The sequence below is a fragment of the Dama dama genome, chromosome 11 (assembly GCF_033118175.1).
Source record: "Dama dama isolate Ldn47 chromosome 11, ASM3311817v1, whole genome shotgun sequence".
Lineage (NCBI taxonomy): Eukaryota > Metazoa > Chordata > Mammalia > Artiodactyla > Cervidae > Dama > Dama dama.
The window spans coordinates 58879671-58893658 of NC_083691.1; the positions used below are offsets into that span (position 1 = coordinate 58879671).

The 13988-nt window shown below is 48.5% G+C and overlaps 1 protein-coding gene across 2 annotated transcripts; it reads left to right on the forward strand.

The window, feature by feature from the left end:
- The first annotated feature begins 296 nt into the window (after positions 1-296).
- ECRG4 (ECRG4 augurin precursor) lies at positions 297-9944 on the forward strand. 2 transcript variants are annotated; one of them, XM_061155335.1, is made up of 4 exons: positions 297-735; positions 5331-5378; positions 7296-7453; positions 9574-9944. In XM_061155335.1, exons 1-4 carry the CDS (start codon positions 312-314, stop codon positions 9730-9732), a joined length of 789 nt encoding a protein of 262 aa, XP_061011318.1. In that variant the 5' UTR covers positions 297-311; the 3' UTR covers positions 9733-9944. The 2 variants fall into 2 exon arrangements, with proteins under 2 accessions (XP_061011318.1, XP_061011319.1); XM_061155336.1 differs by having other exon boundaries at positions 7320-7453.
- The last annotated feature ends 4044 nt before the right edge of the window (positions 9945-13988 follow it).

The following is a 13988-nucleotide window of genomic DNA, read 5'->3' on the forward strand; positions in this document are numbered from 1 at the left end:
TCACCCTCTCCTGATTACTGAAAGGTTCGTCTGTTGGAGTCTCTGGAGCTAGATGTTTTCCTGGAATGCAGCTCTGAGCCCAGAGCGTGAAGACTTAAACAGCACGAAGCACAGAGTTGCCAAAGGCATCTTTAGAGCTGCGAGGGAAAGCCAGGACATTCCGAAGGCCTGCGCGGGAGGGAGGGAGCGGGCTGGTGGGGGCCAGGGCGCGCGGTGCGCAGGGGAGGGGACTGTGGTCTGGAGGGCCGGTATTGGCGAGATCACGAGGCCTGCGCGGGGACCCTCAAAGCACCCTGCCCTTCCCCCACTGGATGACGCGGCCCCTCCCGGGGCAGCCGAACCTCTCTTGCCCTTCGTCCGCGATCTTTGGCGGCCCAGGCGCCGGCAGCCCCGCGGCCTCGGAGGAGCTGCGGCCGGAGAGAGGGGCGCGGAGACTTGGCACGGACGGTTGGCCCGCGGCCCGCCAGCACAGCGCCCGCCTCCCGGGTCCCGCCCCGGCCCGGACTCGGGGACCGCCCGCGCGTCCAGTACCCTCGAGCGCAGCTTTCCAGCGCGCAGTCCGCCGGCGCCGCGTCCTCCAAAACAAGCGCCTTCCTTATCCTTCCCGCGCAGTGGCCAAGGCGCGCGCATCTCTCTACCGCGCATCCGCTGCAACCATGGCCACCTCCTCCGCGCGGCCTGCCTTCCTGGTCATGACCGCACTGGCGCTGCTGCTGCTGCTATGCGTGGGCCCAGGTAAGGGGGCGAGCCCACGGCGCTAACGCCGAGAGGAGCGCGCGGAGACCAAGGCGCGCATCCCGAGCCCTGGCAAGGGCCAAGAGTTGAAAGCGGTCTTGGGTTCTGCCCTTGCGCGGTGGGAAGTGGCAGAGTTCAGGGTCAAGGGCAGGGTCTCAGGTCTCTGCAGCAACCTTGGGAAAAGATGCGGAGGAGCCTTGGACAGAACGCGAGGGGCAGGGTGCAGTGGGCGATGTAGGCAGGTGGCACCCAGAACTCAGAGGAGTCAAAAGGCCTTCATCCCCAGGGTCCCTTCCAGGGGTTCCCTTCCCGGCGCCTCGGCTCAGTTAAGTTCCAGTCCTGAAAATCTGCGAGAGCAGGAGCAGGCCCTCACCTCGCTGGGGAAAAGCCCTGTAAGGAGAAATCCTTCAACTTCTCTACTTCTTGGGGGCCCTCTTGAATGGGTTGGAAATCCCAGTTCCTTCCCTAGAAAATGCGCGCATTCACACACAGGCTGGAGATGAAGTGGGTGGGGTGCGGTCTTGTGAACCCTGGGAGCCCAGAGAGCCCACCTTAGGGAGATTTCACCTTGAGTGCTATCTTCTCTCTTGCCAGCTTTTATGGCTCAGGAGTGGCCTCCTGCAGGCAGGGGTGCCTTTGCGGGTATGAGAGGTGGGGTGGTGACCCCAGGTCAACTGGGAAGACGCAGGGTCTGGAAGGTGGGAGGGTGACCTGCTCAAGAACCTGAGACTGAAGTTTCTCGCACCACAAAGCAGCCAAGCAATGTGGGTGGAAAGGCAGGACCCCCTTGGTTGCTGAACATCTGTGTTTCGGGTGGTCAGCACAAGTGGGGAACAGCAAACATGGGGCGGGGGAGCCCTGGGGGACATTAGCACAACTGAGGGGCTGGGGTGATGGCTCTTCTAATTTAGGACCACAGGGGAGGCCAGTCAATCACTCCCCATCACCTGATTTATCACCTCCTGCTTGTTCCTCCCATTTTAAGAACCACATCTGAATACAGCAAGCGGACATCAGCTAGAAACCTATTCTTTTCAGGACTTGTATTTTATTTCATTTGTACCAAGACTGCAGTGATAGGAGTTGGTTAAAATATTATAATCATTGAGCTGGAATGTAAAAGTTCTTATGACACCAAATGAAAATCTTCATGTAAAGTCCCCAAGGTGATTTTATGACACCCCAAAGAATTTAATGGAGAAAGGGACCATAGCCCTTTCTTGACCAGTTTATCAAGAGCTTCAAAGGGGGCATCTTGAAATTCCAAACTCTGGGAGATCGAATGCCAGGGAGCTTGACTTGATCAACTCAGGAGTGCGTTTGAGCATAGTCTGGAAATGGTGAACAGTGATGTTGGGGTAGAAATTCATGATGCTACAAGACAAACCCCACTGCAGCTCATTTGTTCTTTATTCCTTTCTTCAAATAAAGTTAGTGTGGTATCCATGTTCACGCATTGATATTTACAGTTCAGCGGGTAGTAATTGGCACCATGGCATTGCTAATATTTATCATGTTAGGACTTGTTCACCCTTTTCAGTTGTGTAGCTGAATCTGATGGGGCTCACCATTCTGAGGTAGTAATGACACACATTTGCTGGGAGAAATTGCAGCTTCAGTGCAAATGCCACTCAGATAGTAAAGAATCTGCCTGCAATACAGAAGAGCCGGGTTCATTTGCTGGGTTGGGAAGATCCCCTGGAGGAGAGCATGGCAACCCATTCCAGCATTCTTGCCTGGAGAATTCCACGGACAGAGGAGCCTGGCAAGCTCCAGTCCAAAGGGTCACAGAGTCGGGGACAACTGAGGGACTAACACTTTTCACTTTTCCAATGTCTGTTTCAATTCATCAGTATTAAAGTGCTCTTACAGAAGACAGACAGAGGGGTGGTACTTAATTCGGCAGGCTACTCTGAGTCGGTGGAGACTCATTGTATTAAGATACTAAAATATGCTCAGATTCGTGCCCTGTCCATGTTGGCAAATGTAGATTCCTTCACTGGCTCTTGAGATTGGGAGGGAAGCACAGACTGAAAGTGGTCCCACCCTGTCTAACTGACCCTCCTGTGTAGTAGCCTCCCCAGTGCTGACTCACAACTGATGCTCAGATACCTCTAGCAACTCTGGATGGGAAGCTTCTCTGGTGATTTGCTCCAGCTTTGGGTGGCTGTCCGGTGCTGGCAGCTTGCTGCCCACCCTATTCTATGGCCCAGTGGCACCTTTGCCATCCATTGCTCTGCTCCCAGAAGTTCCCTCTAGTTAAAGATCTATGTGTGCATTTGTGTGTGTGTGTGTTAGTCGCTCAGTCATGTCCAACTTTCTGGGACCCCATGGACTGTAGCCCACCAGGCTCCTCTGTCCATGGAATTCTCCAGGCAAGAACACTGGAGTGGGTTGCCATCTCCTTCTCCAATGCATGAAAGTGAAAAGTGAAAGTAAAGTCACTCAGTCGTGTCCGACTCTTAGTGACCCCATGGACTGTAGCCTACCAGGCTCCTCTGTCCATGGGATTTTCCAGGCGAGAGTATTGGAGTGGGGTGCCATTGCCTTCTCCGCACATGTTAGCACCTGAACCAAAGAGTAAAGAGGTGGGCTGATCAGAGACAAGCCGAAACAGAGGCAGGACAAGTATTTCCTTTCTTCAAGATGCTCTCCTTTTATTTATGCAGCCTAAAATTGTACCTGCTTTTTAAACAACCACATCTCTCTAGACTGACTGGAAGTGTAGATGATAATTCTGAATTCAGACCACTGCCCACTTAGCCCACTGCCCAGAGACACCAGACCTCCTCTGAAGACATGAGGGTGGCTCCATTGTGTTCTCATCTTGCAGTGGGATCCTTAGAGTTCCCCCCAAACCTGGCTCCCTATTCTAAAGGCAGGTGGGAGACACCCAAATTCAAACACCTGTGGGGGGCTTGAGAGGTAAAGTGCTATTTACAGACCCCGGGGTCTGCCAAGTGACCTGGGTCTGGAAACATTCAAATACTAAATCTGTAAACACGGGGCACCTAAGAAAACACACTTGCAGGTCACATTCAGCGGTGAGCAGCCAATTCATGACCTTTGGCTACAAATGTGGTTTTTTCCTCCCCAACTACATAATAAATTCTTTAAGCAGAGTTTCTTAATCTTCTTTGGGCCCCACACACTTCTGAAAGTCTGGCTGGAGCTCTGGCTCCTATTCCCAGAAGACCATACCTTTGCAGTTGCAAATTGGTCCACAGTTGGGAAGGATAGGGCCTGCCGAAGGATGGATACCACCATCTCACCATCTCCATCCTTGGGCCAGACTGTGCCTCATACACCTAAGGATGCTCTGATCAGTCTTTACAAGGCTGGTCTCTCTCCCAGGGCCTCTGGTTCCCCCTCCACAGGACAAGCCTCATTCCTGTAAGTAGCACTCAGAGACCAGAGGCTTCCACAGTCTTCAAACCAGCTCACGGGCCAGAGGGGGCGTTCCATGAGATCAAACTCATCATTTACTATTAAATGATTGGGCAGGTTATAAACACTTCTAGATCTGAATACAAACGATAGTACATGGTACAAATGATGCCTGATTGTAAGACAGTCAGGACAAATAACAATACAGGGCTGAACTTTGAGAGCACGGAGGCACATTCCTTGGCTTGTGGTGGAGAAACCCCACTTCTGCCTCATCTTCTCATGACTGCCATCTGTGTGGTGTCACTTCTTGTAAGGACATCAGTCATTGGATTTAGAGCCCAGCCTAAACCCAGCATCATGTTACCTCCAGATCCTTAACTCATTACATCTGCACAGACCTTATTTTCAAATAAGTTCTCATGCTGAGGTTCTGGGTGGTATGAATTTGGGGGGACACTATTCAGTACCATGAAAAGTAAAGTCTGCAGGCAGGTACATATGACAGATAGCTGCCTGAATATTATTTAATTTTTTTAAAAATTTTATACTAGAATATGGGCTTCCCAGGTGGCTCAGTGATAAAATTTCAGCCTGCCAATGCAGGATTTGATCCAGGGGTTCAATCCCTGGGTGGGAAAGATCTCCTGGAGGAAGAAATGGCAAAAAAAAAAAAAAAAAAAGAAGAAATGGCAACTCCTCACTCCAGTATTCTTACCTAGAGAATCGCATGGACAGAGGAGCCAGGTAGGCTACAGTCCATGGGGTCACAAAGATTCACGACTGAACAACTGAACACGCATGTACACATAGCCAGATAACAATGTTGTGACAGTTTCAGGTGAACAATAGAGTGACTCAGCCATGCATGCAATACACATGTATCTATTCTCCCTCTAACTCCTGGTGACTGCCTGAATGCTATGATAGAAGGGCTCAAAGGACAACATTACTTTTCCTAGGGAATAGTTCAGATGGTCTCCAGTAGCTCCAAGTGTCCCGTTCAACCATAGCTCTTGTCACCAGTTTGAGCAACCAGCAGCCTGAATGGCCTTTTCTACACAATAGGAAATGCAGCAAGCATTGGATACCAAGTTGCCAAAGCAGGATAGGGGCATGAAATGAGTTTTTTCCAATGTGGATTTTTGCATATGAGAAATTTAGAGTGCAATACAACCCTGAAATGATTTCTGTCTTCATTCCTTTAGGCGGCATAAGTGGAAACAAACTCAAGTTGCTGCTTCGGAAACGAGAAGGTAAATACAGCCTACATGGATAAGAGGGCATTCTTCACTGGGTTGCAGAGAAACGGGGATGTTGATGTGTTCACTGGAGGCTTGTGTTTGGAAAATGAAAAGTGTTTACTCCTTAAAAGGTTAGCAGATAGAAGGGGTGGTTCTGTGGGGATGCAGTGCGGTATTTCATCAGATAAATATTATTGCCAGTTAATGCTTCTCTGAAAGCTGTCAGTGTAGATCCAGAAATAAAAGGAACAGAGCGGCAGTGTTCAGCGAAGGCTGTTTTAGAACCCTGCTGCCCTTTAGAGCACATGCCTGAGTCTAGAGCACACACAGCCTTAGTCCTGGGGCAGCACAGAGCGGGCTGTGGGCGCCCTCCATACCCAAGTGGCCCTTGGGAGGGGGTTAACCAGAAAGACCGTTCGCTGTGTTGCTGACACCTGTTGTGAAGAACATGCCTGAAGTAGTGGTGGTGGTACATGAACAGTCTGGGAGCCATGCAGGTGAGTCCTGGGCCCCTGTAATGGGTTCCATCATCCTGTGGTCCTGAGAATACCATTCTCCCTTGGAACATGCATCTTCACCTGGAAAACAGGAAGTTATCTGTCCCTTAGAATGAAGACTACATTTCTGAGGTGAACTTTTAACCACTTATTCTTTTCCCTGAGTTAATGGGGCTCCAGGGAGTTGAATTTGAAGTCTGTTCCCTGCTGCGGGGCCCCAGTGCTTATGCAGCTACTTCCCAGGGGGTCTGCTGTGACCCCTCCACCTGACACGCACCTGCTGAGCACATGCAGCCCCTCTCGGTATGGAGAGGGGCTCCCAGCATCTCCCCAGCTCTTCCAGCCTCTCCTGAGGCCCTGGTCCACCCCTGACCTCCCAGGCCCTCAGCCGGCCCCCTCCCTGGGCTGGGCAGGCATCTCCCAGGGGTACCAAGGCCGATGGGAGTTCTGGCAGGGCCACCTGTGGAAGGGATACCAGAGAGAAAGTAACCAAGAAAATCAGGACTCCTCTGTGTACACCCTCAGTGTTTATCCAGCTCAAGCCAAGAAACAAATATTGAGCACCTACTGTGTGCGAAACAGTGTGACAGGCCCAGAGGGAGATGCCCAGACGAGCAGGTGGTGAGAATACAAACGTGCTGGCATTTACCCACATGAGCAAGGATGCAAGGGCACTTGACTTCCTTTTCCTGCGTGGCCTCCATGCCAACCTCGAGGCAAAGACCATCCATCCAGTGTCACAGATGAGGGGACAGGGGCTCAGAGCCGGTCAGCAGGGCCAGCCCAGGACCCAGAGCTTCCCTGAGTGTATCTGCAGGAGTGGGGCCCTTTGAGCACTGAGCCCAAGACAGAAGGTAGTTGGGGAAGCCATGGGAAAGCAAGGGTCACCCTATTAAGAGGCAGTCCAATCATCAGTGGTCACACAGTGGGGCCCCAGGTGGCACCGCTTGTCCCCGCAGCCTCTGCTGGACTCACCTGCCCACGACCCGCTTGTTCCAGCTCTCTCTCCCCTGGACTCCTAAGCAGGCCCAGAGGGCTCTTGTTTACTCGGACAGTGAACACCTACTGGGCAGCACTGGATACACTGTGGCTTCCCGACAGCAGAGCCCTCAGGGAAGCACCAGCCCCTGTCCAGGGCTGACCTGGGTCTGGGTGTGGCCAGGGGCTGCAGAGGAGGAGCTGAATTTGGTTCCTGCCCCAATCCCAGGCCTGTGATATGGCAGTGGCCAGAGGGCAGGGCTGGCTACCCCAGAGCCCAGGGCGGGACCTGGTGAGGGAGCCCACCCTGTACACGTGTCCTGCAGGAATGATGTGCCAAATAGAGCATCTCCTGCCAGGCGGGGTGGGAGGGGATGTGGAAGAGCGATTCACCCCAGTGAGGAAAGAAATCATCTTTGTACTTGGTGGGGGGTGGGGGGACCCCTCGTTTCAGCCCCTGCTCCCACTACGCCCCCAGTGGCTGTCCAGGAGAGCAGAGCCAAGGAGTTCCTGAGCGGCCTTAGGAGGCCCAAGCGGCAGCTGTGGGACCGCTCGAGGCCGGAGGTGCAGCAGTGGTATCAGCAATTCCTATACCTTGGCTTCGACGAGGCGGTGGGTGTCCGGGCTCCCTTGGCGGGAGGGGCAGAGCCTGGGAGAGCGGGGCGGTGTAGAGGCCTGGATCCCTGAGGGAGGGTGGGACTGAGGGCTGGCTTCCCACAGGGCAGAGTGGAGGTGAGGGGCAGAAGCCTGGATCTTCCTGAGGGAATGGGGGTTGAGGGGCAGAGGCCTGGATTCCCATGGGGTTTGGGGGTGGAGCGGAGGGAAAGGAGGCTGTCTTCCTCCAGGGCAGGGTTGGGGGGCAGAGGCCTGGCTCTCCCTGGGGGGATGAAGGTTGAGGGGGGTGGGGGAGAGGCTTGGATTCCCACCGGATGGTGGGAGTGCATGCAGGGAAATGGCAGAGAATGAAGTTCTGTTATTTGCTCTGAAGTCAAAGCCAGAGCTGCCAGGCACTGGACCAGGTGACTGTCAGGTGTAAGGGTGTTGGCTGGAATTTTCCACCCCGCTGTGCCCAGTGTGTTCCCTCCCATCACATTTTGGTAGCAGAATTCCAGAGACTTCCCAGCCCAGAGAGGCTGGGACTTAGATTCAGAGGAAGTCTGATTTCCCTAGGAACCCTCTGACCGTATCTGTATGGTTTTATCTGAGTGTGAGTAAATGTGAGGATCCAGTAAGTTTCTAACATATGCACGGATGGGACTAGAAGGACATGCGTCCAGACACCAGTAGGAATTGGCAGTGGAAATAGCCCCTTTCTCTTTGTCTCCCTCCCACCATGCTTTTTTTTTTTCCACCATGCTTTTTTAAAAAATGTAAGTGCATTATTTCTGTATTTATAAAATATTTTTTAAGTTTTTGAAAAAAAAATATTTTAAAGCAAAACTTCAAACAAGATTATAAAATGAGGAAAACCGAAGAATGAGGCTACTACACTTTGTGACAAACTGCAGTATTGTGAGTCAAGCAAGCCATCTTCTTTTGAAAGCAGAGACTGGTGGGGCGGCTGAGGTCGGTGGAGGTCAGAGCCTTAGGCCAAGCAGATGAAGAGGGTGGAATTGTGCCCACGTAGTCAGTGTTTGTGGCCTGAGTCAGCGCACCAGACCTGTTTGAGCGTCACTACAGGTGTAAGAGAGTCATCACCAGACATGCAGACCAGGCTGCAGTGTGATTCTGTTCACCACCGTTCACTAAACCCACAGCCTGTGCAGCAGCCCAGGCAGGACTGGGGGTCAGCGTCTGCCACACTAGATACCCAGTGCTGGGGGCAGGCCCATTTGTTACTGCATTGGGCAGATGTCCGCTTTCTTTACCAAAACAGAGAAGAATGCTGAAGTCTGGGGTATATTCAGAACTCACAGGTAGGGGTTCAAAGGAAGGGGTGCATATGCCTTTGGGGACTAGGCTTTCAGCAGTGCTCACCTGCTGGTTAAAACTGACCTCTGGCCCAGGGATGCTGTAGCTAGGAGTAAGTATTTTTTTAAGTACTATTTATTATTTTTTATTGAAGTACAGTTGAGAAGCACTCTTTTATTGAAGTACACTTGAAAGTCCCTTGAACTGCAAGGGGATCAAACCAGTCAATCCTAAAGGAAGTCAACCTAGAATATTCACTGGAAGGACTGATGCTGAAGCTGAAGCTCCAATACTTTGGCCACCTGATGACTCACTGGAAGAGACCCTGATGCTGGGAAAGATTGAGGGCAGGAGGAGAAAGGGGAAACAGAGGATGAGATGGTTAGACAACATCACTGACTCAATGGACATGAATTTGAGCAAGCTCCAGGAGATAGTGAAGGTCAGGAAAAGCCTGGCATGCTACAGTTCACAGGGTCACAAGGAGTTGGACATGACTTAGTGACTGAACAACAACAGTTGATTTATAATGTTGTGTTAGTTTCAGATACACACGCACATATATATATATATATATATGTGTGAGTGTGTGTGTGTGTGTGTGTGTGTGTTCTTTTTTGGGTTCTTTTCCCTTGTAGTTACTACAGGATATTGAATATAGTTCCTCCTTTTGCTGTACAGTAGGGCCTTATTGCAGGAGTTATTCTGTTAGGTGTCATTCTTTGCTGAATGACAATGAATGAACCAGAGAAACACCACCAGTAAGATGTGCTCTGGGAAATGGTGTCCTCAATCCCATCCTTTTTCATCCTCTTCTCCAGAAATTTGAGGATGACATCAGCTATTGGCTGAACAGAAATCGGAATGGGCACGACTACTACGATTACTACCAGCGCCACTACGATGAGGACGCGGCCATTGGCCCCCGGAGTGCCCACAGCTTCCGGCACGGAGCCAGTGTGAACTACGACGACTACTGACCGCCCCTTCGGGCAGGTTCAGGCTGTGGGCTCTGCACAGCACTCGGGCTGTGTCTGCCCTGTCTGGTCTTGGCCCATCTTCCCTACTCGCTTTCTCTGGCCAGAAAGGAAGCATTAACACAGAGAATATAAAGGCCTTTCGAGAGTCCATGCAAGTTCCTAACACTACATTCCATTTAAAACTAGAAATAAAAGCATTTTGTTTAAAAGTCTGAGTTTGGAAGTTTGAATGAAACTTAAGCTGGCGAGAGTTTTCCTTCCCTGGATGTTTCTCAACCTCTCAGAGGCACCAAGTGTGACCCCTTCAAGAGTCCCTACCATCCCAAGCCATGGGATGGAGCAGGGGTCTTCAGTGTGTTAGAATTCAGTCCACACTAAATGCAAACAAGCAAAAGCCAGCAAGAAAATTTATTGGAAATTATTTAAGATCACAGAACACAGTTTGGAGGATCTAATCATTGATGTGGTTTTGCAAGTTTGATTGCTCTTCCATAGCCCGAGCCAGAGCTGGACCTGTTTAATATCATCAGGGAGGAAAAATGGGTAATATAAAAACCACTAAAGTTCAGTTGATTTCAGAGCTTCACTTACCTTAAGAAATTAAACCTTGTCTAATGAATCCAAGATTTAAGAATATACTTTGCATCATGTTTAAACAACCTGAGTGAATGGAAAAGTGGGGGTGGGTTAAGGGAGGGGAGGGAGATGGGGAGGTGACACCTGCAGAGGGGAGGGGCCCTCAGCATGGCTCTTGTACTCACAGACCCTCTGACAGCCTGCTGGAAGCTTTCTCACAAAACTGCTACGTGATTTGCACATAATCTCTGAGACACCCTGTTATTCACAGGCTGCAGATAATGAATCCCTGGGCTTGGTGGCGGATACCGCTTCAGGAAAGCAGTGTTTCTGGACAATCCTGTGGAATCCCTACAACTTTTAAAAATTGGTGGTAAAACACACACAGCATTTTTTGGTGCACAGTTCAGGGACATTAAGTTCATTCATGTTGTTGTGCAACTGTCACCAGCCTCCACCTCCAGAACCATCTCATCTTCCCCAAACAGAAATTCTGTCCATGAAACCATAAATCCCCAGCCCTGCCCCTCCTTTCTGTCTGCATGGATTTGACTCCTCTAGGGACCTCCTGTAAGTGGAATCATACAGTATTCGTCTTTTGTTACTGACTCAATATTTCACTGAGCATTACGTCCTCAAGGTTCATCCCCCTTGTAGCATGCTGTGTTTCTTCCCTTTTTAAGGCTGAGGAATATTCTATTTTGTGTGCAGACCACTCTTTATCTACCAACAGACACTGGGTTGTTTCCACCTCCCAGCTGGTGTGACTAATGTTGTGAACACAGTCTGCAAATACCTCTTTCTGTTCCCACTTTCAGTTCTTTGGGGCACATACCCAGAAGTAGAATTATTGGATCATAAGGTAATTTGTTTTGTTTTTTGAGGAACCACCATTTGTTTTCCATGTCAGCTGTACTATTTTATATTTTAATATAACATAGAGTTGTAATTTGCTGTTCAGTCACTTAGTCATGTCCGACTCTTTTTGACCCCATGGACTGCAGCACACCAGGCTTCCCTGTCCATCACCAACTCCCAGAGCTTGCTCAAACTCATGTCCACTGAGTTGGTGATGCTGTCCAACCATATCATCCTCTGTCGTCCCCTTCTCCTCTTGCCTTCAATCTTTCCCAGCATCAGGATCTTTTCTAATGAATCGGCTCTTCATATCAGGTGGCCTAACTATTGGAGCTTCAGCATCAGTCCTTCCAATGAATATTCAGGAGTTATTTCATTTAGGATTGACTAGTTTGATCTCCTTGCAGTCCAAGGGACGCTCAAGAGTCTTCTCCAATACCACAGTTCAAAAGCATCAATTCTTCAGCACTCAGCTTTCTTTATAGTCCAACTCCCACATCCATATATGACTGCTGGAAAAACCATAGCTTTGACTAGATGGACTTTTGTTACCAAAGTAACGTGTCTGCTATTTACCATCAGGGAAGCCCGAGAGTTGTAATAGGAAAGAGCTTTTGTGTTCTGTACAAGTCAGTCACTGAAGGGATGTTGCCTTTAAGCCTATATTATGCATAATGGCCCATCTTGGGCACCCCTGCCTCCGAGATAATGAGCATGAAGCTAAAATACCTTTGTTTATCTCCCAGGAAACCTCCTGACTAGGCCCACCTGTGAGTGTCTACAGGAAGACGAAATTCACATGCAGCCTCCAGAGGCTGCTGGTCCGGGGTTGGGGAGGTGGAACCGGAAATGCGTGGCTGTAGTCCCTCCCGCATTAGTATAAAAGGTGCCTGACTAACTCAGGCAAGATGGGTCTCTGGCGGCATAACTCTGGCGGCATAACTCCACCGTCTCCTGCGTCTGCTAGCTTTCTGGATAAGGTCACTATTCTTTGCCCCAGCAAGTCGTCTCTTGACTTATTGGCCTGTCCTGTGGGTACAAGATTGGACTCTGTAATAGAGTTACATTCAGACTTTTGCTTCTGTTTCTTAACCACTATGGTGCTGCTCAAACCCCAATGCAGCGTCGGGAGGGGGCTGGGCAGTGATGGAGCGCGTGTCTTAGTTTCATTCCTAATCTTAAATGTTGCTGTGCTTCTCCATAAATTATGTTTGCTGGGTGTTTTTGGTAGATGCATTTTCTCAAGGAAGTTACTATTCCTTTAAAGATATGCTAAGAAGATTTTAAAATGTCATATGGATGCTGAATCCTAGATTATCTGTTGATAAGTCATCCTTTTAAATCTGTTAATTAACAATTAAATTAATAAAATTCTAATATTAAGCAATTGAACTGTGACCCCATGGACTGTAGCTGGCCAGGCTCCTCTGTCCATGGGATTTTCCAGGCAAGAATACTGAAATGGGTTGCCATTCCCTTCTCCAGGGGATCTTCTCGACCCAGGGATCGAACTCAAGTCTCCTGCATTGCAGCCAGATTCTTTTCTGTCAGAGTCATCAGTGAAGTGAAATAAAACTAACTTGATCATGATTTTTTTCATTGTTGGATCTGGTTGGATAATATTAGTTCAGAATTTTTGCATCCATGTCCATTAGAAAGATTGGCCTGTAGTTTTGTTTCTGGTTCTGTTGTGGTCAGTTCTGTTGTGTCGAGCTTATACTGAATTCCTAAAATGAAGTATTTTCTGATATTTCTCCATATAAGGATGGAATTCTGTGTCCTGAATGGGAGCATTCTGATAAAGCCATTTGGATAGAGTGTTTTCTTCATGGTATTAATAAAATGTTTGAATATTTGAATGCATTTATTTTACAGGTAAAGGATTATTTTAACTTTGTTTCTCTCCTTGAATTTGTTTTGCAAAATTCTCTCTCTCTTAGTAGCCATTGATTATATGAAAGTTTTGAAGTGTGTTGAGAATAGATCTTAATATTCTTTAATCTTTATTTCTCTGTAGCATCTGTGGTTTTTTTCATTCGATTTGTGCCTTTAAAAAATGTTTTCAAACATTTGTGCCATTTTTTTAATGAATCTTTTCAAACATTCAGTTTTTGCCTTGTTGATGTGCTCTTTTGTATGCTTCTTTATGTCACAAATTTATGTTCACTTAATTTCCTTTCTTCTGCATCTGTGGGTCTTTGATTTATCTCAATTTTAAGGCTTATTTTTTTCCAGAGGCAAATACTTACTATTCTAAGTTTCCTCTTCAAAAACTGTATTCCATGAGTTTGATGTGAAAAGCTAGATGATGAAATCACCTAATTTCAATTATAATTTCTCCTTTGACCCATGAGTTGATTACAAGTGTTATTAAATTTCCAAGTGAATGAATTTTCCTAATTATCTTATTGGCTTTGTTTTCTTACTTAATTGCACTTTGTGTGTGTGTGTGTGTTTAATGTAGTCAGATCCTAATTCTTTGAAGTATACGAAGGCCAGCTTTACATCTGAGCATGTGCCAACCCAGCAAGGGTTCCCGTGTGCCTGAAAGGAATGTGTGTTTCCCAGACATCAAATGCAGTCAAGTCCATTAGCTCAAGCCTGATTGTGACATTGTTCACATACTCTATTTTCTTACTAATTTTTTTGGTCCATTTGATCTACTGATTCTGATAGGTGTGTTGAAATCCAACAATGAATTTGACTAGTTTTTTGTTTAATTTCTGTCAATCTGGCTTCATAGAAAGCCATGGTCTTGGTGGTTCTAGTGGTAAAGAACCCGCCTGCCAATGCAGGGGACGTAAGAGACACAGGTTCGATTC